The 26,397-nt window shown below is 43.0% G+C and overlaps 1 protein-coding gene across 2 annotated transcripts; it reads right to left on the reverse strand.

Annotated features, from left to right (window-relative positions):
- Positions 1-7,922: 7,922 nt before the first annotated feature.
- TRIM21 (tripartite motif containing 21) lies at positions 7,923-15,919 on the reverse strand. 2 transcript variants are annotated; one of them, XM_045894287.3, is made up of 7 exons: positions 15,692-15,914; positions 14,188-14,642; positions 13,621-13,716; positions 12,324-12,554; positions 10,501-10,523; positions 9,731-9,831; positions 7,923-9,484 (listed from the first exon to the last, which is right to left on the reverse strand). In XM_045894287.3, the coding sequence occupies exons 2-7, from the start codon at positions 14,593-14,595 to the stop codon at positions 8,934-8,936; spliced, it is 1,410 nt and encodes a 469-aa protein (XP_045750243.1). In that variant the 5' UTR covers positions 14,596-14,642; positions 15,692-15,914; the 3' UTR covers positions 7,923-8,933. The 2 variants fall into 2 exon arrangements, with proteins under 2 accessions (XP_045750243.1, XP_064433090.1); XM_064577020.1 differs by lacking the exon at positions 13,621-13,716 and having other exon boundaries at positions 15,692-15,919.
- Positions 15,920-26,397: the final 10,478 nt, after the last annotated feature.

Below are 26,397 nucleotides of genomic sequence, written 5' to 3' on the forward strand. Positions count from 1 at the left end.
ACTGATGTAAAGTCTCTAACTTCATTAAAATAGTAACAGCTAGATTATGATCTTCGTCAAATACATTGTTCCAGAAGCAAAGATACAATATCACAATTTCTTTAGCCTTTGGAGATGTATCTTGAAAGAAGTTGCTGTGGCTGATGTCAAAGAGGTTACTGCCTATGTTTTCCTCTAGGATTTTGATGGATTCCTGTCTCACATTGAAGTCTTTCATCCATTTTAAGTTTATCTTTGTGTATGGTGTTAGAGAATGGTCGAGTTTCATTCTTCTGTATATAGCTATCCAATTTTCCCAGCACCATTTATTGAAGAGACTGTCTTTTTTCCATTGCATATTTTTTCCTGCTTTGTTGAAGATTCTTTGACCATAGAGTTGAGGGTCCATATCTGGGCTCTCTATTCTGTTCCATTGGTCTATACTTCTGTTTTTGTGCCAGTACCACGCTGTCTTGGTGATCACTGCTTTGTAATATAGCTTGAAATTGGGCAACGTGATGCCCCCAGCTTTGTTTTTCGTTTTCAACATTTCCTTGGTGATTCAGGGTCTTTTCTGATTCCATACAAATTTTAGGATTGTTTGTTCCAGCACTTTGAAAAATGTCATTGGAATTTTGATCGGGATGGCATTGAAGGTATAGATTGCTCTGGGTAGCACAGACATTTTAACAGTGTTTATTCTTCCAATTCATGAGCATGGAATGTTTTTCCATCTTTTTGTGTCTTCTTCCATTTCTTTCATGAGTGCTCTGTAGTTCCTAGAGTATAGATCCTTTACTTCTTTGGTTAGGTTTATTCCGAGGTATCTTACGGTTTTTGGTGCTATTGTAAATGGAATCATTTCTCTAATTTCTCTTTCTACAAATGCATTGTTAGTGTATAAGAAAGCAACTGATTTCTGTGCATTGATTTTGTATCCTGCCACATTACTGAATTGCTGGATGAGTTCTAGTAATTTGGGGGTGGAGTCTTTTGGGTTTTCCACATAAAGTATCACGTCATCTGCGAAAAGAGAGAGTTTGACTTCTTTGCCAGTTTGAATACCTTTTATTTCTTTTTGTTGTCTGATTGCTGTTGCTAGGAGTTCTAGTACTATGTTGAACAATAGTGGCGAGAGTGGGCATCCTTGACGTGTTCCTGATCTTAAGGGAAAGGCTCTCAGCTTTTCCCCATTGAGGATGATATTCGCTGTGGGCTTTTCATAGATGGATTTTATGAACTTGAAGAATGTTCCCTCTATCCCTATACTTTGAAGAGTTTTAATCAGGAAAGGATGCTGAATTTTGTCAAATGCTTTTTTCTGCATCAGTTGAGAGGACCATATGGTTCTTCTCCTCTGGATGAAATGGATGCCTTCTTGGAAACCTATAAGCTGCCAAGACTGAAACAGGAAGAAATTGACAACCTGAATAGGGCAATAACCAGTAATGAGATTGAAACAGTGATCAAAAACCTCCCAAAAAACAAGAGTCCAGGGCCTGATGGATTCCCTGGGGAATTCTACCAAACATTCAAAGAAGAAATAATACTTATTCTCCTGAAGCTGTTTCAAAAAACAAACAGAAGGAAAGCTTCCAGACTCATTCTATGAGGCCAGCATTACCTTAATCCCCAAACCAGGCAAAGACCCCATCAAAAAGGAGAATTTCAGACCGATATCCCTGATGAATATGGATTCCAAAATCCTCAACAAAATCCTAGCTAATAGGATCCAACAATACATTAAAAGGATCATCCACCACGACCAAGTGGGATTTATCCCCGGGATGCAAGAGTGGTTCAACTTTGCAAATCAATCAATGTGATAGAACACATTAATAAGAGGAGAGAGAAGAACCATGTGTGATATTCTTCCAGGAATCTCCCAAATATCTTAATGTTAATACCTTACTAGAGGGGAAAAACAACCTTAACTTGACAATGGCAAGGCCTCTGGTATCTTGTAGGTCCTCTTTAGTGTATGAAAGTTCTTTTGAAACCTTCCTTTTTCCTTACCTCCCCCCACCCCATAGTATATCAGCCACCCCTCACAACTCTGGTGCAGCAGCTCTTTCTGACCACTGGTCCTGTCCCCGTGCTTTAATAAACCACCATTTTGCACCAAAAAAACAAAAAAACCCTTTTCCCATTCAGTAGGTTGCTTTTAGTCTTATTGGTTGTATCCTTCCCTCTACAGAAGTTTTTATTTTGATGTAGTCCCAATAGTTTATTTTTGCTTTTTGTTTCCCTTGCCTCAGGAGACATATCTAGAAAAAAGTTGCTACAGTTGATGCCAGGAGGTTACTGCCTGTGTTCTCCTCTAGGATTTTTATGATTTTAGGTCTCACATTTAAATAGCTAATCCATTTTGAGTTTATTTTTGTGTATGGTGAAAGAAAGTGGTCCAGTTTCATTCTTTTGCATGTAGCTGTCCAGTTTCCCCAACACCATTTGTTGAAGAGATTGTCCTTTTCCCATTGCATATTCTTGCCTACTTTGTCAAAGATTAATTGACCATATATTTGTGGGTTTATTTCTTGGGCTTTCTATTCTGTTCCATTGATCTATGTGTCTGTTTTTGTGCCAGTACTATACTGTTTTGATCACCACAGCTTTGTAGTATAACTTGAAGTCTGGAATTGTGATGCCTCCAGTTTTGTTTTTCTAAGATTGCTTTGGCTATTTGGGGGTCTTTTATTGTTCCATACAATTTTTAAGATTGTTCTACAAAAATGTTCTTCATATTTTGACAGGGATTACATTAAATATGTAGATTGCTTTGGGTAGTGTAGACATTTTAAAAATATTTGTTTTTCCAATCCATGAACATAGAATCTCTCTGTGTCATCTTCAGTTTCTTTCATCAATGTTTTATAGTTTTCAGAGTATAAGTCTTTCACCTAAATTTTTAAGTTTATTACTAGGTATTATTTTTGTTGTAAATGGGATTGTTTTCTTAATTTCTCTTTCTATTGCTTCATTATTGGTGTATAGAAATGCAAGAGATTTTTTGTGCATCAATTTTGTATCCTGTAATCTTACTGAATTCATTTATCAGTTCCAGAAGTTTTTTTGGTGGAGTCTTTAGGGTTTTTCTGTATAGAGTATCATGTCATCTGCAATAGTGAAAGTTTTACTTCTTCCTTACCCATTTGGGTGCCTTTTATTTCTTTTTGTTATCTGATCACTGTGGCTAGGACTTCCAGGACTGTGTTGAATAAAAGTGGTGAGTGGACATCCTTGTCTTCTTCCCGAACTTAGGGGAAAAGCTCTCCTATTTTCCCCATTAAGTATGATGTTAGCTGTGGGTTTTTCATATAAGGCCTTTATTATTTTGAGATATGTATGTTCCCTCTAAACCTATTTTGTTGAAGGTTTTTATCATGAATGGATGTTGTACTTCATCAAATGCTTTTTTTGTATCTATTGAAATGACCTTTTGGTTTTTACCCTTTCTTTTGTTGATGTGATATATCATGTTGATTGACATGTGAATACTGAACCATCCTTGCATTCAGGGAATAAATCCCACTTGATTGTGAATGATTTTTTAAAATGTATTGTTGGATTTGGTTTGCTAATATTTTGTTGAGGATTTTTGCTTCTATGTACATCAGGGATATTGGCCTGTACTTGTCCTTTTTTGTGGTGTCTTTATCTGGTTTTGGCATCAGGATAATATTGTCCTTCCTCTCATTTTTTGGAAAAGTTTGAGAAGAGTAGGTATTAACTCTTAAATATCTGGTAGAATTCATCTATGAATCCATCTAGACCTGGACGTTTGTTTATTGGGAGTTTTTTATTACTGATTCAGTTTCACTGCTGGTAATCAGTCTTCAAATTTTGTTTCTGCTTCAGTTTTTGTATGTTATATATTTCTAGGAATTTATTCATTTCTTCTAGGTTGTCCAGTTTGTTGGTATATAATTTTTCATAATTTCTTGCAATGTTTTGTATTTCTGTGGTGTCAGTTATTCTCTTTCATTTGTGATTTTGAGTCCTCTTTTTGTTAATGAGTCTGGCTAGAGGTTTATCAATTTTGTTGATCTTTTCATAGAACAACCTCCTGATTTCATTGATCTGTTCTACTTAGTTTCTTTTTAAAGATTTATTTATTTATTTATCTGAGAGAGAGAATGGGAGACAGAGAGCATGAGGGGGAGGATCAGAGGGAGAAGCAGACTCCCCCCTGAGCAGGGAGTCCGATGCGGGACTCGATCCTGGGACTCCAGGATCATGACCTGAGCCGAAGGCAGTTGCCCAACCAACTGAGCCACCCAGGCACCCCTGTTCTACTTAGTTTCTATATCACTTATTATTTCCTCCCTTCTGCTGGTTTTGGGTTTTTTTGGTTCTTTTTCTAGATCCTTTAGGTGTAAGGTTAGGTTGCTTATTGGAGATTTTTCTTGCTGCTTGAGATAGGCCTCTATTGCTATAAGCTTTCCTCTTAGCAAACTTTTGCTGCATCCCAGAGGTTTTGGATTGTTGTGTTTTTATTTTAATTTCTCTCCATGTAATTTTTGATTTTTTTTTTTTTTTGATGGTTGGCCACTCATCGATTAGTAGCATGTTATTTAACCTCCATGTATTTGTACACTTCCCAGATTTTTTCTTGTGGTTGCTTTCTAGTTTCATAATGTTGTGGTCAGAGAAGATACATGGTAAAACTTTGACCATACCATGATCAAATTTGTTGAGACTTGTTTTGTGGCCTACTATGTGATCTATTCTGGAGAATGTCCCATGTGTACTTGAAAAGAATATGTATTCTGCTATTTTTGGATGGAATGTTCTGAATATATCTGTTAAATCCATCGGATCCAGTGTGTCATTCAAAGCCACTGTTTCTTTGTTGATTTTTCAAAGTAATTATTGATAGGTATATATTTATTGTCATTTTACTTGTTTTGTGGTTTTTGTTGTTTTCCCATCTTTTTTTTTCTCATGGTTTACTGGACTTCTTTAATGATATACTTGGATTCTTTTATTTTTTGCATGTTTATTACTGGTTTTTGATTTGTGGGTATATATACTAGGTTTGTATATAACATCTGCATATACCAGTCTATATTAAGTTGATGGTCACTTAAGATTGAACCCATGTTTTAGGTATATATTGTCATACTTTACATCTTTTTGTGACTCTCTTGACTGATTTGTACAGATATACTCATTTTTACTGCTTTTGTTCTTCCTACTTTCTTACTATTATGGTCTTTCCTTTCCACTCAAAGAGTTCCCTTTAACATTTCTTGTAGGACTGGTTTAGTGGTCATGAACTCCTTTAGCTTTTGTTTGCTAAACTCTTTACCTCTTCTATTCTGAATGATAGCCTTGCTGGATAGAATATTCTTGGCTGCAGATTTCTTTTTCCTTTCAGCACTTTGACTATATCATGTCACTCTCTTCCTGCCTACAAAGTTTCTGCTGAAAAATCTGCTGATAGTCTTATGAGCTTCCCTTATATGTAACTGTCTTCTTTTATCTCAGTGCTTTTAAAATTCTCTCCTTATCACTACTTTTTGCTACTTTAATTACTATGTGTCTTCATGTGGACCTCCTTGGGCTAATTTTTTTGGGGGGATCAGTTTCCTGGATCTGGATATCTGTTTCCTTCCCCAGATTAGGGAAGTTTTCTGTTATTTCTTCAAATACATTTTCTGTCCCCTTCTCTCTTCTTCTGGGATCCCTATAATGTGAATGTTATTATGGTTGAATCACTGAATTCCCTAAGTCTATTCTCATTTGCTTAATATTTTTTTTCTCACCTGCTTAGCTTGATTACTTTCCATTACTCTGTCCTCCAGGTTGCTAATTTGTTCTTCTGCATCTTCTAGTCTATTTATTCCATCTAGTGTATTTTAAATTTTATTGTGCCCTCCTTTTCTGATTTGTTCTTTATTGCTTTAAGGATCTCACCGATGTAATCCACTCTTAAGTCCATTGATTATCTTGATGATCATTAAATTCTCTATCTCTAGCAGATAAGTAATATCTGTTTCATTCAGGTCTCTTGCTGTGGTTTTGTCCTGTTCTTTCATTTGGGACATCTTATCTTACTCTCTGTGTCTATTTCTGTGTGTTAGGAGCATCAGCTATGTCTCCTGCTCTTAAAAGTAATGGCCTTAAAAAAAAAAAAAAAAAAAAAGTAATGGCCTTATGAAGTCCTGTAGTGCCCCGCAGGGCAGTGTCCCGTTTACCAGAATCTGGCACTTCAGAGGTGGCTCCTATGTATGTGTGTGTGCCCTGCTGTTGTGTCTTGGCCACTTTTTCCTTCAGTTATCTGCAGTGGTTCTCTTTGCCTGTTGTGGGCAATGTTTGGTCCCTGTGGTGTTTGTGGGCCAGTCTAGGGTGTCCTTGGGCCTCAGTTTAGTCAGATCATGCATTTGTTAAAGATTTAGTAGCACCAAACTGCAGTGTGCTTTCCCTGTTCTGCCCTGAGATTTTGTTGGTGGGTGGGACCTGCAATCACACCAACTGTCTGCCCCCAGCCCACTGCTGTGGCACTCATCTGACTGATGTGTGTAGTTATCTTCCCCTCACCTGAAGGCAGGAGTCACTTTGGAGTGGTGCTGGCCCCTGTTGGGGCTGTTTGTACACTGCCAGGCTCATGGCCCTAGTGTGTATGGGCTCTGGCCAAGAGTGAATTGGAGGAGGTGGGTGCACTGTGCCTGCAAGGTATGCATGCCAGCAAGAGAGGACCTGCCACTGCCTCTGAGACCAGCCCAGCCCAGGTGGGGCATATGGTTTTAACAGGGTGCATGCTGGTCTGCTTTTGAAATGAGATCTGCCACCACTGCAGCTGCTGGGACCAGGCCAGTTCTGCAAAGCACGTGGGCAGGGTGTACAATTTTAACAAGGTGTGCCCTAGTCTTCCTCTGGAGGTGGCCTGCTACTGCCATCTCCAGGACTGAGGCCCCACAAAGTGCATGGGTTGGGAAACAGAGTGTTGGCAATGTTTGTCCTGGTCTTCTGGGGGAGGGGACTGCAGTGCTGGGGCCAAGGCAAGCATGACTGGAAAAGGCAGATCTGCCGACATGTGGGTGGCCAGGGCTTGGTGTAAGCAAGTTTGATAGTGTTGGCACTGTGCTGTATCCTGCAGATGGCCTTGTGTTTGTGCTGGGTGATGGGGAAGGGAGATAGGGTCTACCAGCTCCTTTGTTCCTGGAGGAGTGCCTCAGCAAACCCTGCCCCTCCAGGATGCACTCTGAGATGAGTAACACTCCCTCCAACATGCCCCAGGTGTTTTTTCAAATGGCTGCTTCTATGCTGAATCTTTGAGGGCTGTTTGTCATGCTCTTTAAAGTCTGGCACTCAACTTCCTATCATCCTCAGGACTCTCTCAGGGCCAAGCCAGCTAATTTTCAAAATTCCAGGCTTTAAGTCCCACTGGTTGTAAGAACTCATCAAATTCAGCCCTTCTAGTTTTTGAAGCCAAAGGTTATAGGAATTGGTCTTCCCCATGCAAGCTCCCTGGAGTGATAGTCTGCTTCTTGCCCTTCTCTGCTCCAGTGGCTCCCTCATTCCTGTGGGTGGTCCATGGTCCATTTAGCTCTCGGCCACATCTCTACCCTTCCTACCTTCTCAATGTGGCCTCTTCTCTATCTTTAGTGGTGGTTTGTTCTGCCAGTCTTCAGGTCATTTTCTGAGTTTACACTGATGTGTGTGTTATCTAGTTGTATCCATGGGAGGAAGTGAGCTTAGGGTCTTTCTACTCTGCCATTTTCCCAGCCTCTCCTCCTGAGATTCTATTTTAGACAAGGACTCAGGTTACTAGAAGGATAGCTGTTCTCTCACAGCTTACTACTGCTTGAGTGTAGCACTTTTTGTTCCAATCTTAACAGTTTAAACTCAAGAGAGTGTTTGCTATCACCAGGTGATGCTGTTACTGCAGTCCTGGCCTTCATAACCATCAGGTTCACCAAAGAAGCAGAACTAGTAGATAAATGTGAAGAGATTTATTGTAAGGAATTCACTTATGCAATTGTGGGGGTTGGCAAGGCAGGTCCTAAATCTGCAAGGCAGGGCATCAGGAACAGCAGGCTGTAACTCTGGCAGGAGCTAAAGGTACTATTGGTAGATGGATCATCTTCAGTGAACTTCAGTGAAGTTCTGCCCTTAAGGTCTTTCACTTAATTGTCCTGGATAAGTTGGGCAGGCCTAATCCAATCTCCCTTAAAGTCAAATGATTATGGACTTTAATAACATCTACAAAATGCCTTCACAGCAACATTTAGATTAGTGATTGAAAAACTGGGGGCTTATGGCCTAGACAAGTTGACGTATCAAAAATCCATCCCACCTTCCATTTAGATTGATATACCTTTTGACCAACTCCATTATCAACAAGATGTGGTTGGAAGAGCATGGTAGGGATGGGGGAGCCAGGGGCTGGATATGTAATGTGGCAATCTAAGGCATACATCATTCAGCCTTTATTTTCAAAGGATGACTGTTTTTCTATTGGTGGTGTGGAGCCACTTAGGATCTGATGTGTGTATGTTGCAACAGTAATCCTTGATGTATACAAGAACAAGGATCGAATGGGATAGGTTGAGGCCCAATGCATTTAGGAAGCCCCTTTGCAAACCATGCAAGGTGTATAAGAAATTTAACCAAAGGTCTAGAGATGGAGAGGAGGAAACAAGATTTGGGTCACATAAAGATGGAAGAAACAAGTTTTGGTTGATCTAGGTGATTTGGGCCAAATATAAGTAGTTTGTTTCATGGAGGGAATCAGAAAGCACTCTAGTGCAGGAATGCTGATGTTGAAGGTCATTTGATGTAGATTTTCAGTGAATTCCCTGCCAAAGTCTGCTTGCTGGTATCCTGACCCCTCTGCAGAGAAAGTGGTTCAGAGTTCCTGGGGAAATGAGGCAGGGTCAGTGGCTGAGAAGGGCACCAACAAGAGAGGTGTTGGTGTCCAGAGAGTGCCGCCACAGGTCAGTGGATCCTTACCATCCCATCTCCAGTGGACAGAGGACAAGAGGGGCTCCATTTCTTCCTTCATCATTAAAACCAGTACTGAAGAAGGGCCGCAGAGGTCCAGCGAAGGCACATTCAGAGAAGGTATAGATGAGGGAGCCATGGTCAGTGACATTGTAGAAGGAGACAATGCGGGCCTCACAGTCCAGGAAGATCCCAACTTGGCGCGGAGGCACTTGAAGGTGGAGGGGGGTCTGGGGGCAGGTGCCAGCCTCATATTTTTGCTTGTTCCACAGCCAAATGGTCCAGAAGCCATTCTCGGGGCTGAGCAAAAAGTGCCCCTTCCTTTGCACAGAGTCTCTACAAACACCCAGGTCCCAGGCCTCCTTTCCTGTCACATCTACCTCCCAGTAAACCTTTCCAGAGTCAAAGCACTGGGCACCCAGGACCATGGGGTAACTGTCAAATCTGTCCTCATTTTCAGGCACTTTCTGCTGGCTGTCTCCAAGCCTCACTTGTCTCTGATCCTTTGAAAGGATGAGCCACGGATTGGCTGTGTGTGGATCCAGAGTGATGTGTACTGCAGAGAGAGGACCACAGTCAGGATGGGAGAGGGAGGGGAATCAGGAACCCTGGGCCGGTGGTGGGAGGTGACTGTGGCCTCACTGTGGGAGGAAAGGAACCCCAGGCCTGACTTTTGAGGGAACTGCCTCTCTGTCCCTGCCTCACCTACCCTGACCTGCATTTCTCCCTGACCCTAGGACTCACTCTGCACCCTCATCACCCACTTTGTTCCCCAGTCCCACACTCCTGGTACTCGCCTCACCTCCACATGTCCTCAGCATCCTCTTCAGCCCTGGCACGAGGCACACACTCCTCAGGTCTAGGGAGGTGACGTCCAGCTCCTTCAGGTTCCAAGACTCACTCCTGGGGCAAACAGTTACAGACTCTGTCTCCAACTCCTGCCCCACCCTCCTGAACCACGACACTATAACCTCCCTTGTGGATAACAATTTAGTGCAAATTTACAAACACCTGTGTTAGGATCCCGGGGTGGGAGGGCGGGTGGAAGGCAAAAAGATGCAGGACTTGGTTCCTATCTAGGCCTTCCTGGTTACATGGGCCCCCTGAAGCTACTGGACAGTCTATATCTCTTCCCCAAGCCTGAGATAAGCAGGCAAGCACATTGTTTCATTTTACAGGTGAGGCATGTGCTACAGATGGAATCACTTCCGTAAGGATCCCCAAGGAGTCTTGCCCATGCCCCATGCTGCTGGTTTCACACCTGGCTCTTTCTGGGAGATTTGTAACCAGCTAGATTCTTTTTACCCACCAGGCTGTGGACTCAGAATTTCCCGGTTTGTCAGGGTTCACTTTGTGAAGCTCTTATAGTCCAATTACTTTGGGCAACTCACCAATTGAGATGCCCATTAATTAGCTTCAGACCAGAAAATATTTTATGGATGATTGGGTCTTTGAAAATAGGGAGGAGAATGGGGAAAACATCAGTGCATGTTTTTCTAACTCAAAAACCTTTTCCACAGGTATGTATGCTTCCTGTCACCCTCTCCTCTTACAAAGAAAACCTCTCCTTACCTTCCCAGGACACTTTTCACCTCCTGAGGAGAAAAGAGATAGAGTGTAAATTCTGGATCACTGGTTTCTTATGGAGACCTCAGTTCTGTGGGTGAGGTGATGCCCCCCTGAAGCCCATGGGACATTGCTCTACCCTATTGTTCCTCTGGGCCAATACCAGAAATATTTCTGACCAGCTTGGAGGAGAAAGGGTGTGGATATTTGTGGGGTAACCAGGGTAACTGGCATGGGTATGACCTATAGCGAGGGGAAGGATGACCAGTTTAAGGACTCTGATTCAGAAGACAAATCAGAAAGCCCAGATTTGTGGGTAGAGGAGTGGGGGGACAGTGGAAAGGAATAAGTAGCCCAGCCTGGCTGAGGCCCAGAGACAGTCACAGGGTGAGAATGGCCAGGTCACGATGCACAGAAACTGCTCCATCTCATTTGCAGGCTTGTATTGTTTGGGAAGGAAGGGCTCTGTTTTACGCTGGAGTTAATGCTACTTTCTCATGCATGTGAAATTGAATCATTTGAGAATATGCTGTGGCAGGACTTAGGAGCCCTTCCCTGGGAACGGACACACTCCTAGGCCCAGTCAAAAGTGTTAGAAAGCATGGCTCAGTGTTGGGCAGAAGCAAGATTTAGAGAATGAGAAGAAACAAACAAAATATAAAAAACACAAGAATGGCTTCATGACCACATCTGACAGAGACCTTGAAAAGGTTGGGGAAGAGAAAAACTGCAGGAGGTTAGAGCAGAAGGAACTTTTGAGACCCTCTGGTCGACAGTTTCCCAAAACAAGGCAAACATATTAGGGGATGAGAGATGATTTTAAGTAGAACACACGTGGGTGAGGTTTTTTAAAAAAATAGTTATATGCTTACCTTAATTTTAGCTCTGCCTCTTACTGTTTGGGTGAAACTGGTCAAGTTACTCAGCTTTAGTCTCTAAGTTTCTCAAACTCTCTGCCCCTCTGTTTTCCCATCTACAAAATGGGGATAACAGCACCCATACCTCACTGCATTGTCATGACAGAATGAATACATTGAAGCGTGTCCTATGTGCTATTTAAGAAATGGCCATTGTTGTCATGAAAATAGAAAAAAAAATCCGTAACATATTAACACAGGATTTCGTGGCTACTAGTGCTTAGGGCAAATTTCCTTTTATGCTAAATTTCTTCTGATGAAAGAGTGAGACAGGTCAAGGAAACAACATGCTAACAGGATCTGGGTAGTCCACAGAAATGCCAGAAGTGTGAAGATGATACATCGTGACTAACGTCTGGGGAATCCTTGTTATTCAGTCCACTTCCTCCCGCTTGTTTCACAAATGGAGAAAGTAGGTCTAGGAAAAGAAAAGCACTTGCCCTAGAATGATGGAGACAATTGGTGGCAGGGCTGGGGCTGGGCTACTGTCTCCATTTCTAGGGCCGTGTTTTCAGTTACATGTATGAGAACTTTCCTATGGCCAAACCCTCATGTAGAAGCTTTTGTTGTTTCTCTCATTTAATCCTCACAAAAATCCTTTGGGATATTTAATATTATACTATCCACTTAACACATGAGAAATCTGACACTCGGCAAGGTTAAGGAACTTTCTCAAGGTCGTGAACCTTGTATGTGTCAGAGCAGGCTCTAACAGGGATGCATGTTCTTTTTAATTGCCGCAAGGAAAATTCCCTCCTAAATCGGGACCTTTCCAGGGCTTGAATGCAAACCACTCATGGGTCTGAATTCCGGTTATTCCAGGCACCGGGTTTCCATTTGCTGATGCTAGAGCTCCCCGAGGCTGCCCGTTTTTCAGTTTCTCCTTGGGCTGCAGGGAAGGGGCCGGCTCACCTGCAGCAGCTCCAGGGCTGAGCCTCTGCTCCTCCTTTCCAGCTCCATGACCAGCTCCTGCAGAGCTTGGCTCTTCTGGGCCAGCATGGCCTCAGCCTCCCCCAGGATTCTCAGCTGTTCCCTCTCCTCCGTGTCTAGTCTCTGTAGTTGCCGCTGTTCATCCATAGCCAGGAAGTTTCTCTGCTGTACAAACTCTGCGTGAATCCTCAGTTTGTGTGTCTCAACCTGGCTCTTTGGTGTCAATGGAAAGAGAAGGTTTTGATCAAAATCTCCTCAGCTTCGGGAAGGAAGGTGTTCATGTCTATTTCTATTCCCATAGACTCAGCACTCTGGGTCTCAGAACATATGTACGTACACATACTGTTTTGCTGGGGAGGTGCGTGGGTGAGGCCTCTGGGCTGAGAGGGAGATGGGATTATGGGGGGGCCCGCTGTAGCTGCCCCACAACCACAGCTGTACTGCCCGTGGTATCAGACTTTCTACGGCCTCTTTCAAAACCTAGTTAGCCCCCAACGGTGCCACTCTGTCTTCATATCTCTGTGGGTTCCTGAGAGAGTGACCCGTCCCCACCGCCAACAACCTCCCAAACACAGGCTCACAACACTGTTCCTCAGTCCTGAGGAAAGGGAGTCTTTGGGATAATCTTTGCTTGTCCTCTCCTGTTAGTGACTGAAGGTCACCCGATGACACAGAATGACTCCTTTTGCCACCACAGTCTGACTTACCCTTCTCTGATCCCACATCTTCCTTTTCTGGGCTTTATTTGCCATGAGTTCCCTCCATTCCTCTAATCCCTGACCGCCCCATCTCCCAGTTAGAGGCAGAACAAGCTTTAGTTGTCCATTCTACTTTGGACCAGTGATCTGGACACGGTCAAGCAACTACCTGCTCACACTGGTTTTTCTGTCTGACCTTGGTCATTCCCATAACTCTGTTCCTCACAGCCCTTGTCATTTCCTGACAGGTCTAGCCATTGGGCATCTCTCCTAGGGGACCTCTGTCCCAGACACAAAGGCAGGGGTGCTGTCATGTTTTAAGACTAGGCTCAAGGATCAGGAGCTTTAGGGTATGTCTTGTTCCTCTTGGCACCTTCTTCTAAGACTCTTGATTTTTCTGATTGGGAATTTTCTCCTTTTTAATCTCCTCTATCAGGAGACCTAGAGAACAGCTGGTTCTTGGAGAGTGAGATATACTATCACTCCCCAGATGCGCATAGCTATGGTTAGGGCTTGAGACCGGGACCCTGGACTCTGCCCTGGCTTCTGATCTGAGATTCCCTTTGGGACGCGACACTTGCCTTCCAGGCTGCTCTCTTTGTTGCAATATTCACTTCCAACTCCTCAGCCAACTCCTGTCCTTTTCTCAGTTTCCCTAATGCCACCTGTAGCTTCCCCTGCAGAGAAAGATAGATTAGTGCCCAACCAGACCAAAAAGTGGGGTGGGGTGGCATGAAGATGACCACCATGCTGGTACTTTGAAAAGCCTGAGTGCAGAGAAAGAGGGAAGACTACGGTCTGACTGGGGTAGGAATTCAGCAGATGTTTCTTAAAAATACAGCCATACTGTTGGGGGGGTGGTATGGGGTGGGGCACTACTCATTCCTAATTAACCAGGAGGCTACAAGGAAATGTGATCCTTGCAGCATTTTCCCAAGCATATTCCCTGCTCCTAGGGAATGAGAAAGTTGTGCTGAGCTTGCAGTTCTGCTTAAATTAGACATGGAAGGTGGGAGACTCCCTACATTTCCCCAACCCCTCCACTCCACAGGCGACTCTGCCTCCCCAGCTCTGGGGAACAAAGCACCCCCCCCTCCCAGGGACACATCTCCCTTCTACCTGCTCATGCCTCTGTGCTAAGGCCTCACCTGGTATTCCCGAGCAGCCTCCTCAATAGGGACCATGTGGTGGTTACGGTGGCTCTGGGACTGGGAACACACCCAGCAAAGGGTCTTCCCATCTTCCTCACAGAACAGGTGCAGTTTCTCTCCATGTACCTTACACTGCTCCCCCTGTGTGCCCTCCTTGGCACTCTGGCCCATTTGTTTGAGGTTGTCCACCATATTAGCTAGTGGCCAATTGGGTCGGAAGTTTCGGAGCAAGAACTTGTGCTTACATATAGGACAGACGCCGCCCCCATCTCTCCCGACCTCAGAGATGCACTCGTGGCAGAAGCTGTGGCCACAGTCAATGCTCATAGGCTCCACCATGGGATCCAGGCAGATAGGGCATGTGACTTCCTCCCACATCATTGCCAAGGGCGCTGCTGAGGCCATAGGGATAGTGTTCTTAGTAAGCAGCGCTGTGGAGATTCTGGGGTAGCCTAGTGGGGAGACGAGAAAAGAAAGAAGGTAAGTGTTGTGTGAGAAAAAACAACCCAAAGGAAAACATGAGGATGAGTGAAGTGGAAAGGGTGAAAATAAGACCAGAACATTAACTTGAATAATAAGAGCTTCTCCTCTCTAGTCTCATCTACTTATCTAGTCAGACAGAAGGCGAAACTGAGTCCCCCAAAGAGACTGTGAATGTTGAGAACTTCAGTGATAAAGCTGTTTACAACTCTATTTTCATCATGGCCATCTCTGCTTCATCCTCTGCTCCCAGGCTTTTCCTGTTCATCCTCTCCCCTCTCGGGTCACCAGTCCCCTGCTGAGTAGCTCATCATCAATGATAGGGGACATTTACTATGCACACTCCATGTGCCTGAGAAGGTGCTTCATGCTTTGCAAACATCATTAATCTGCACAATAATGGCAGGAATTATATATATCTGTGATTACGTACATATTTATTATATATGTGTATCTGTATGCATATATACCTGTAGGTATGTATGGGCTTCCATGTTTGTGTTTCTATACACACAAACGTGTGGTCAAGCGCTCCCTGGGTTCTCCTCTCCTTCCTGGGAACCTGGTAGCTGTCTTCATTGCCTCTGGGGCACGGACTCCTATGTTTCTAACATCTGAAACCATCCTGCCCCTCTCTAACTCTAACCCTAACTCCTAACCCTCACCCTCAGAGGGGAACTGTCGACGGGAGTCCCTGGCCCATGCTCCGGGCTAGGTTGCCGCCCCGGTTCGGCCCCGCTCAGGCGGCAGCAGCAAGGCGGCCCTGGCCCCTTCCTCCTTCCGGGTGGCTTGGAATTCACTTTCACAGCCGGGCCCCCTTCCAGGCAGGCTGCCAGCCGCGGCCGGGGGCGGGGGGGCCGGACTGCGGGGCTGGGGCTGAGCGAGCCCCACTGCGAAGGGAGAACTGGGACTACAGGCTCTAGGGGTGAGCAATGGATGGAAGGGGCCCTTCGAAGCTGGGGCAGGGGAGAGAGGTCCCCCAGCCAGGGCTGGGGCACTAGGGTCTGGGCGAGTCACTCACCTTCTCAGGGTACTGAGCAGCCGGCAGCAGGTTCCCTATTTCACTTTCGATTTCCCGTCGGAGTCCCGTCGCCCAGGAGGCGGGCCGAGGGGCGGAGAGTGGGAGGAGAGGGCGCTGCGTGAGGCGGGGCAGAGCTCGGGCGCCGCAGGGGGCGGAAGCCCCGGGCTGGCCCCAGAGAGAGCTGCGCAGCGTTTCGTCCTTGCTTCGCCCTCCCTCCCGTGTCCTCAGATTCTAATAAGATAAAATATCGCATCTAAAAGGAGACAACATGATTCTTCCATCTGACACTGGTCATCATTACTCCACACCAACGTGTTGTGCCGTGCCCACGTCTGGGAGCTGCTCTTGGGGAGGTTTGGAGGGCGACCACAGCGCCTGGAGCTCTCCCTTACACGCCACCCTCTGCTTCCTACTTCCAGAAACAAGTCCTTCTGAGGAAAGACTTGATATTCTTTTAACATCAGGGGGTGAGGGATTTATACCGCATGACCCCAAGGCAGGTGTCACGCCGGTGAGTGGTAAGAAAGGAATTGACATTTAGTGGGCACCAACTGTGTACTTGTCACTGAGCTAGGGATTTTCTGAGGTTTTTTTTATTTTAAGAATTGTAGTAAAATATAACAATTTGCCATCGTAACCATTTTCAAGTATATAGTTAAGTGGCATTAAATACATTCACTTCATTGTGTGACCATTCGCACCATCCATAGAACTTTTTTCATCTTGCCCAACTGAGACTGTTCAACAATAATTCCCCCATTATCCCCTCCCCTCAGCACCTCGCAGCTACCATTCAATTTTCTGTCCCAATGAATTTGACTTCTTTAGGTGCTCCAATATAAGTGGAATCATACAGTATTTGTTCTTTTGTGACTGGCTTATTTCACTTAACAAAAGGTCCTTAAGGTTCATCCATGTTGTAGCATGTGACAGGATCCTTCCTTTTAAAGGCTGAATAATATCCCAAAGTCTGTATATGCATTTTGTTTATCCATTCATCTATGAATGGACACTTGGGTGGCTTCCATCTTTTGACTATTGTGAATACTGTTGCTAGGTCAGGTTATAGGATTTAAGCCACATAACAATTTAGTGATTGAGGAGTTATTAAACTCACATTCCAGGAGAGGACATGGAGGCTGAATGGAGTAAAGTGACTTGCTTGAAGTGACATAGTAAGTAGGTGCATGAGAATTAAAGGTCCAGGGAAGACCCTCATTTTAGTGACAGCCCAGAGATAACAGACTGCCCCATCAGCTCAAGCAGAGGCTGTAGGGGCAGCTGGGAGGGATGTGGTTAAAAGCTGTAGAAGAGGAAGGGGAAAAAAAGGAAGGGTGATGAGACTAGAATAATTCTCAATTCCTTCCAGCTCATATTTTTTTGTCCCTGTGTAACTTAAGGTAAAAACATTAGTTGAACTTTGCTAAATGTTTTCTATAGATTTAGGAAACCTAAAAACACTTCATGCCTCTTTGAAATTTTCAGTTCTGTTTTTAAGAGAATTTGTATAGTGGAAGGTTATTAGGTGACCTCTAATATCCAAACTGTATCACTGTACTGATTTGATTCCCGGAACATAGTTCCAGAAAGCAAAGTGGGGAAAAAAAAAAAATCAAAGGAAGAGACCTATGTATGAATTTGCAGACACTCAGAAAATGACTCTGCTTCACATCACTGCATTCACTCATTCCTATAGGCACTGAGTAAGCCACTGTTGGGTGTGGTAGAAAACATAGATCTCATGATAGGGCAGTCATGGATTCAGGGCTAACCCGGCTATTTACCAGCCACGTGCCATCTCTCTGAGCTTCAATGTACTTACCTATTAAATAAAGATATTAATACATACCACAGGGTTGCTTTGGTACATGTTCAATAATATGCATATAGATCGATGAATATAACACATGCATGCTGCAACAGTCTCCACCTTGGTATTGGCTATAAGACCAAAGTTGCTACTCATTCCAAGTTTCCCTCACTCACTGCCAGTATGTTAGTACTTCAGTGTTCTTTTCCTGGTGAGTCATCCAAATCATTCCTGAAGGATCAGTATCCTTAATGTTCCTGTCTTTAATGCACTGGCCATTGTCATCAGGTAATCATAACTAGGAATCTCCAATGTATATTTTGGGTTTTAGGCATAGTCCTTCTTGCCCCATTATGTACCAGCCACTTAAATTCTCCTTGGTAATAGGAATAGGTCACTCCAGCCGGTATAGAAAGCCTATCCTCTATTTCATCAGTGGCTGAAGGAGACCCACAGAGCAACGGGATAGTTGCAAATTCCAATTTATTAGAACCAGGTCTGCTTACTCTGGTAGAAAGTCTTTTTTTTTTTTTTTTAATTAGGCCCTCCCAAACAGGCTGAGCCCTATGTTGGGGGATGGAAAGAAAGTGTTCTATAAAGGAGTTACTAATTTGGTGATAATAGGGGCCACTTCTACCTCCTCCCTTGATTCTCTGAAGTGTGTATATATAGTAGATATGAAAAAATGCCCACGATATAGTCATTGATTTTAATCACTTACCAGAATTTATGGGACAACCTTCCTATCTCATAGGGTGGGGTTTCCAAACTGGTGTCATAGCTGTGCCTTTAGCAGGGCATCTCATAGTCTTATTGGGCCGACTTTTTCTGGCTGATGGTGTACATTGTAAGACTAAGGCATTCCATAGGGCAATCCCATTATCAGAATTCTTTGATTGCAAAATCAGTTCCTCAGTTGCAAGTGATGTTGGGATATCCTGATGGTGTAAGTCTAAAAATCATGGTGCTGGCAGAAGCAGTGTAGGAGAGAAAATGAATCTGTCTTTGGAATATTACCACCAATTTTGTGAGGACAAATTGCTGTTGGTTCAATTCAACCAATGTGCCACTAGAAGACTGTGTATTCGAAAAGTAGTGAAAATTCAGGCTTAGTGTTGGTCTTTTATGTATCTGTCCAGAGCAGCAAGGATAGAGGCTCTACCTGAGCCTGGGTTTCCCCTCACTGAGGCTTCTCTGTTTACCTCTACTGATATGGACTCTTGTATAAAAGCCCATTGAATGGCAACAGGTCACTGGAGCAGAGACTGATCAATATCCACTGGATGGGTCATCTTGTTCACCTGATTATTACTAATTAAAACTGATGCATTTAGAGTCTAGGTACCTGGCACAAGGTATCTAGTTTAGTAATAGGGGGTTTAAGCCCTGTTTGATTCCATATACAATGATCTTAACTACAGTCCTGGGAAGACTTTTTTTTTTTTTAAGATTTTATTTATTTATGAGAGAGCACGCATGAGAGGAGTGAGGGGCAGAGGGAGAAGCAGACTCTTGGCTGAGCAGAGAGCCTGATGCAGGGCTCAATCCCAGGACCCCGGGACCATGACCCGAGTTGAAGGCAGATGCTTAACCAGCTGAGCCACCCAGGTGCTCCCTTGGCAAGCCTTTTATTTTATTTCTACCTATTTAAGACCAACTCTTCTCAGTCTCAAGTCAAATACCATCTTCTTTATATAAAGACTTCTCTATTTCCCGCTTGTCTACTAAAGAGTCCATTTTAGTTTTTACACGTGCTTTCTTTTGGAGGCATAAATCACTACAGGATAGGACTGGAACCTGATTAATCTCTAGGTAAAGTACAGTGAATATAGGAACCCCAATATTGTGAACCATTTAAAAGACTACCAGATAGTGTAGATTTTAGAATGAATAGAATAGTCTCTCAGGAGCAGATGGAATTGGTCTCAGGTTTCATCCATCTACTTCCATTTACCATTTTCCCTCCCATTCCAGATTTGAGAGACAAACTAGCATTAGCCATATTTATTAGTTTTAAGGCAAAGAATGCATTTCTGAATGCAGAGCTAGAAAAGCTCAAGAAACAATTTCATCAGAAAGATGTACATATTTCAACATAGTTAATAAAAAAACATAGGTAAGTATCCATTAAAAATTATCTGCTTTTACATTTTACAAAATACAACATCCTTTCCTGATTAAAACTCTTCAGAGTATAGGGATAGAGGGAACATTCCTCAAATTCATAAAATCCATCTATGAAAAACCCACAGTGGATATCATCCTCAATGGGGAAAAGCTGAGAGCCTTTCGCTTAAGATCAGGAACACGTCAAGGATGCCCACTCTCACCACTGTTGTTCAACATAGTACTAGAACTCCTAGCAACAGCAATCAGACAACAAAAAGAAATAAAAGGTATTCAAACTGGCAAAGAAGTCAAACTCTCTCTTTTCGCAGATGACGTGATACTTTATGTGGAAAACCCAAAAGACTCCACCCCCAAATTACTAGAACTCATCCAGCAATTCAGTAATGTGGCAGGATACAAAATCAATGCACAGAAATCAGTTGCTTTCTTATACACTAATGCAACTGTAGAAAGATAAATTAGAGAAATGATTCCATTTACAATAGCACCCAAAACCATAAGATACCTTGAATAAACCTAACCAAAGAGGTAAAGGATCTATACTCTAGGAACTACAGAACACTCATGAAAGAAATTGAACAAGACACAAAAAGATGGAAAAATATTCCATGCTCATGGATCAGAAGAATAAACATTGTTAAAATGTCTATGCTACCCAGAGCAATCTATACCTTCAATGCCATCCTGATCAAAATTCCAATGACATTTTTCAAAGTGCTGGAACAAACAATCCTAAAATTTGTATGGAATCAGAAAAGACCCCGAATCACCAAGGAGATGTTGAAAAAGAAAAACAAAGCTGGGGGCATCACGTTGCCCGATTTCAAGCTATATTACAAAGCAGTGATCACCAAGACAGCATGGTACTGGCACAAAAACAGACCTATAGACCAATGGAACAGAATAGAGAACCCAGATATGGACCCTCAACTCTATGGTCAAAGAATCTTTGACAAAGCAGGAAAAAACATGCAATGGAAAAAAGACAGTCTCTTCAATAAATGGTGCTGGGAAAATTGGACAGCCACATGCAGAAGAATGAAACTTGACCATTCTCTAACACCATTCACAAAGAGAAACTCAAAGTGGATGAAAGACCTCAATGTGAGACAGGAATCCATCAAAATCCTAGAGGAGAACATAGGAGTAACCTCTTTGACATCGGCCACAGCAACTTCTTTCAAGATACATCCCCAAAGGCTAGTGAAACAAAAGCAAAAGTGAACTTTTGGGGCTTCATCAAGATAAAAAGCTTCTGCACAGCAAAGGAAACAGTCAACAAAACAGAGGCAACTCACAGGGTTGAGAATAGGAGAAGATATTTGCAAATGACACTACAGATAAAGGGCTGGTATCCAAGATCTATAAAGAACTTCTCAAACTCAACACCCAAAAAACAAATAATCAAGTCAAAAAGTGGGCGGAAGACATGAACAACAGACACTTCTCTGAAGAAGACATACAAATGGCTAACAGACACATGAAAAAATGTTCATCATCATTAGCCATCAGGGAAATCCAAATCAAAACCACACTGAGATACCACCTTACACCAGTTAGAATGGCCAAAATGGATAGGGAGAGAAACAACAAATGTTGGAGAGGTTGTGGAGAAAGGGGAACCCTCTTACACTGTTGGTGGGAATGCAAGTTGGTACAGCCACTTTGGAAAACAGTGTGGAGGTTCCTCAAAAATTTAAAAATAGAGCTACCCTATGACCCAGCAATTGCACTCCTGGGTATTTACCCCAAAGACACAGATGTAGTGAAAAGAAGGGCCATATGCACCGCAATGTTCATAGCAGCAATGTCTGCAATAGCCAAGCTGTGGAAAGAGCTGAGATGCCCTTCAACAGATGGATAAAGAAGATGTGGTCCATATATACAATGGAATATTACTCAGCCATCAGAAAAGATGAATACCCAACTTTTACATCAACATGGAGACTGGAGGAGATTATGCTAAGTGAAATAAGTCAAGCAGAGAAAGTCAATTGTCATATGGTTTCACTTATTTGTGGAACATAAGGAATGGCATGGAGGACATTAGGAGAAGGAAGGGAAAAAAGGGGGTGGGGAATTGGAGGGAGAGATGAACCATGAGAGACTATGGACTCTGAGAAACAAACAGGGTTTTAGAGGGGAGGGGAGAGGGGGGAGGGGGGATTGGTTAGCCTGGTGATGGGTATTAAGGACGGCACGTACTGCATGGAGCACTGGGTGTTATATGAAAACAATGGATCTTGGAACACTACATCAAAAACTAATGATGTATTGTATGGTGACTAACATAATAAAATAAAAAAAAATTATCTGCTTTTTAGAGCCTGAAACATAAGAACCTAAAAAATTTCTAAAATTTCAATGAATGAGAAAAAGGGTGTGTGATAGGTATGGGAAAGCCTTATATTGGGGTGCAGCCCATGGAGGACAGAGTTTGGTCTCCTAATCAGGAAAACCACCAGGAAAACCTCAGGAAATGCTGATGGCCTCACGCAGACAGAACCTTGAAATGTCCTGTTCTCGAATCTGCAGGACACACTGGGACTTGGAGTGGAATAAAGAGGAGTCAGGACATCCTGTGGGGGTAGACTGTTACTCCTACATTGTCCTCCTCTCCATGCTGGAGAGAAAGGAAGGAGGGGATGGTTGAGGTTAGTCAATTAAATGCTCTGACCTTCTACAAAATAACTGACCAATATTTTTGAAGACTCTCAAGGTCATGAAAACCAAGGAAAAACTGAGAAACTATCACAGACCAGAAGAGACTAAGGAGACATGATGACTAATTGCAGTGTGGTTCTCTGCACTGGATCCAGGACCAAAAAATAGATACTAATGGAAAAACTGTCAAAATCTAAAGAAAATCTGGACTTTAGTTAATAGCAATGTACCATTATTAATTAGTTCTGACAAATATACCATGTTTATGTAAGTTGTTAACATTAAGGAAACTAGGGGAAGGATATATAGAAATTACACTATTTTTGTAACTTTTCTGTAAATCTGAATGTATCCCCAAATAAAAAGTTTATTTAAACCACCTCTTCCCACCCTGCCCAAAACTCTATGAGTGGTAGGGGAAATACGATCTGTGGAGGGGCAAGACCGGGGGCGTCCAGACATTACTGGAAGCCTGTTCTCGATTTCCTACTGGAAAGGAAAGGAGCGTATATGGAGCTTATATGATGTGCCAAGTCCTTTTCTGAGTGCCTTCATAGTCTAGGATAATTCTAACAATCCCAAGAAATAACCATTATTCCTAGTTTATAAGTGAAGCATAAAAGGCTCAAGGGGTTAATTTGCTCATTATCACACAGTTGGTAAGTGACAGACCCAGAAATAGATCCCAGCTTTTCTACTACATCATGCTTGATGTGTGACCTCCAAGGGTATTACCAGGAGAGAGAGAGATATTGCTTCATCATCATAGCTTCATTTTCAACCACCTTCATTCCCTAGGTATGGGCAAAAAGAGAACTTCTTTTCTCCTCTCTAACACGCTCCCCATGTATAAAGCACTCATGCACATCTCTTTAGCTACACTACCGGTTTCTCTTTGGCAGGATTTGGAAAGAACTTATACTTATTCTCTCTAGAAATGGAAATTCTTCATGGTCTCTGGTGCTCCAGCAGGACAGTTGGGTGTCCTGGTCTCTAACTATCCTCTTGGTTCCCACCTGCCTCCATCTGTCACCAGGCTATTCATGGGGCTGGCTCTTTGGGAAGGGCAGGTGGTCAATCTGGGGCAACTTAGGATTCTTCTGATGCTCACTATGAAAAATCATCAGCATGTACTGCTTGATGCTTCCTTCCAAGTCCCAGAGCTGCCTGGCAGCACTCAGGGGGTTCAGGAAGTTCAACTATGAAAATCTCTTGGATTTGCACTTGGATCCCAGAAGACCAGTTATTCCCCTACTTCCATCAGGAGGATTATAAAATATTGGTCTTTATTGACACAGCAAAAAATGCTTTTCACAAACAGAGAAACAGATGAGAAGAGACATACACTCTGGAGCAATGGTGAGTGCTGGCACTGGAGGGTCAAAGCCAGGGCCCAGGGTGAGGAGGTGGAGCACAGAACCTTGTAGCTTCAGCCTGATTCAGCATTTCTGCCTCTGGGCTGCACTGCCCAGTCTCTGTTTAGGGCAGGCAACCACCCTTCTGGTCTTTCCAAATCCAGAGAGGTGAGTGTTACTTTAAGGCTTTTGCAGATCCTTTTTCTTATAACATAATAGGCTTGGGTAGGCATCTGTAATGAGTTGTTATTACATTAATCAATGCCATCTTTTGAGCTAGATTATTCCTTGCTGTTCTGGGCTGAGAAACATGGTTACTTCATGATAAGAGGAAACACGGTTCCTTCTCAATCTTCAATTACCTGGCCAAATCTAGGCAAAATGAACTATAGATGAATCTCCAGGTTCACCAGCAGAGGCTTCTGGTAGGAAAGGCTGAATCTGACAGGTTTCCTGCATCACAGTGTGGGGCTTCTGATTTTGGGGCAAAGACAGGCATAGGGATAGACTCCGCCTCAATCTGGGGTTCAGGTATATGACAAAACCTTCCTTGAAACAGCGTATTCTGACTAATTTGAACCAGTATGGAGGGGCCACTTTCCATCTCATTCTAAGTCAAGAAGGCAGTCAGCTATGTAATAGATGATCATAGTAAACATTGAAAAGATTATGATTTCCTGATGAACTCATTTGACCTCACCAAAACTCAATGGGAGAAGTACTCATTATGTTTTATGGGTCAGAACATTAGGACAGAGAGGTTAAGAAATTTGCCCATAGTCATGTGGCTAATCAGTAGTATAAAGCCAGGATTCAAACCCAGGTAGTCTGGGTCTACTGCATATACTTCTACTCTGTACTGTCCACCCAGGATAAAATACATATTAGATGTGAGCCTGTCCCAAACTCTGAAATGCTAATGTGAGACGACACGTGATTTTAACAGAACCTACAGTATTCATGCTATTAAAGACATTCAAGGAAGTTGGAGATCCCTTTTGCAGACACCTTAGAGCTTTATATGCTGATTCTGGAAGGAAGATCACAGAAGGCTGGGTAATAACACATTCATAAGTCTGATTTATACAAGCAGGCCTGTATACCAGGATGATTCTATCATTTAAAATTTAATACCATTAAGTACTAGAGATAGTCCCACTTCATTCCAGACCTTGGCATCTTGTTGTAAATAACCACACTTCATCAGTTAAATCTAATCAAGGATTCTGGTTGTCAACTTTCTAAATGAGGCAACACATATAGTTAAATTTGAAGGGAATCTACTGTTTAAAAATATTTAAAGTGATTTAGAAGACTGATAGAACCAGATTTACTTAATGATTTTTTTACTATATGGATCCTAAATCTATACATAAATGACAACCTTTTGAGGAATTCCGATTTTATTCCTTCACTCAGATTTCACTGCAATTTCATTGATAGCTTTTGGGATCTAAGTCCTGTATGAAAGCTGTAGCCTCCGAGAATCTGTTTATATGTGGTAGGAGGAGGAAAGATATATGGAGGGTAGGAAATCTCCCCACACATCCCCATTCATTCGTAAATCATAATAGCAGCTTCAAACAACCAGAAAGCAGCTGTAGGTGGAAGGAGCCTGAGTTATTTCTGGGGAGCTGGAGACCCTGCAGACAGTTTGTGACTGCCCAGTTATTGCTATGTGGCCCAGGCAGGTTTATGCTAAGCTTATTTCTGAGCAGAGCAGTGATAAAGCTAATCTTGGCTACAGCATAACAGCGTCATGGGCTTGGGGAAAACTTGGGTCCCTAGCTCCTGCTGGTCTCTGCTAGGCTAAATGTCAAAGCCTATTTTTCCATGAACTTCCTTATATGCAACTAAAGAAATCATTGAACACTATATCAAAAACGAATGATGTACTATAAAGTGGCTAACAATAAAAAAAATAAAACAAACAAACAAACAAAAAACTTCCTCTTGGCCCCAAGCCTGGGACTTCTTCAGTCCCAGGACTCAGCTGGCAAATCCAGAGGCTTAAAGCTTTACATCCCCTTGAGTGCTGGGGACTGATACCTGGTTGCCATAGAAATCTTTCGGGGTGGGGGAAAAGCGTCTCCAGTCTTCTCTAAGTTGGGTCATTTCTTTTCAGTGGCTCATAGTTCAGCTACAGGCCATCTGGGGACAGACTTCCCTGATTAGAGAAAGACAAAGTCTTTCTGGAACCTGAATGAGTAAGAGTGTAGAGGGACAGAAAGTGTAGTTTAATTCTGCCCCTCCCCCCATCCTCAGAAGGGTCTGCTCTGCATTGTTTCCCTCCCTTTGTCTCCCTGTTTTTTCTTTCCAGATATAGTTTTATCATGTTTCTCCTTTACTTTCTCAGGAGATTACTACTTTGAGGAGAAAGTTCTTCTTCCTAAACTATGAGCCTATAATTAAACTCATGCACTATGCAACACAGGGACAGTTAATAAGCACATGGGCCCCTTATAAATTTAGACATTTTCTATGAGGAAATTCAAGGATTGATGCATATTATAAGTGACCAGAGAGGAGGCAGGGGTGGTAAACGAGGAGATTCCATACATCTGTAGTCCTATTTCATCTTCTTTGGGGATGAACATTCGCAGCACTAATAATCATCATAGCTAGCAACAAAGCAGCCGAGGAACACCATGCTTATGAATGTGGGTTCTGGAGTCAGACTGCTTAGATTTGAACCCAGGCTCATCCACTTTCTTACTTCATGATCTTAAGCAAGTTTTGCAACCACT

The sequence above is a fragment of the Mirounga angustirostris genome, unplaced genomic scaffold, assembly GCF_029215605.1.
Source record: "Mirounga angustirostris isolate CCGP_5_RB_7025 unplaced genomic scaffold, mMirAng1.0.hap1 SCAF_13, whole genome shotgun sequence".
In the NCBI taxonomy this organism is placed as follows: Eukaryota; Metazoa; Chordata; class Mammalia; order Carnivora; family Phocidae; genus Mirounga; species Mirounga angustirostris.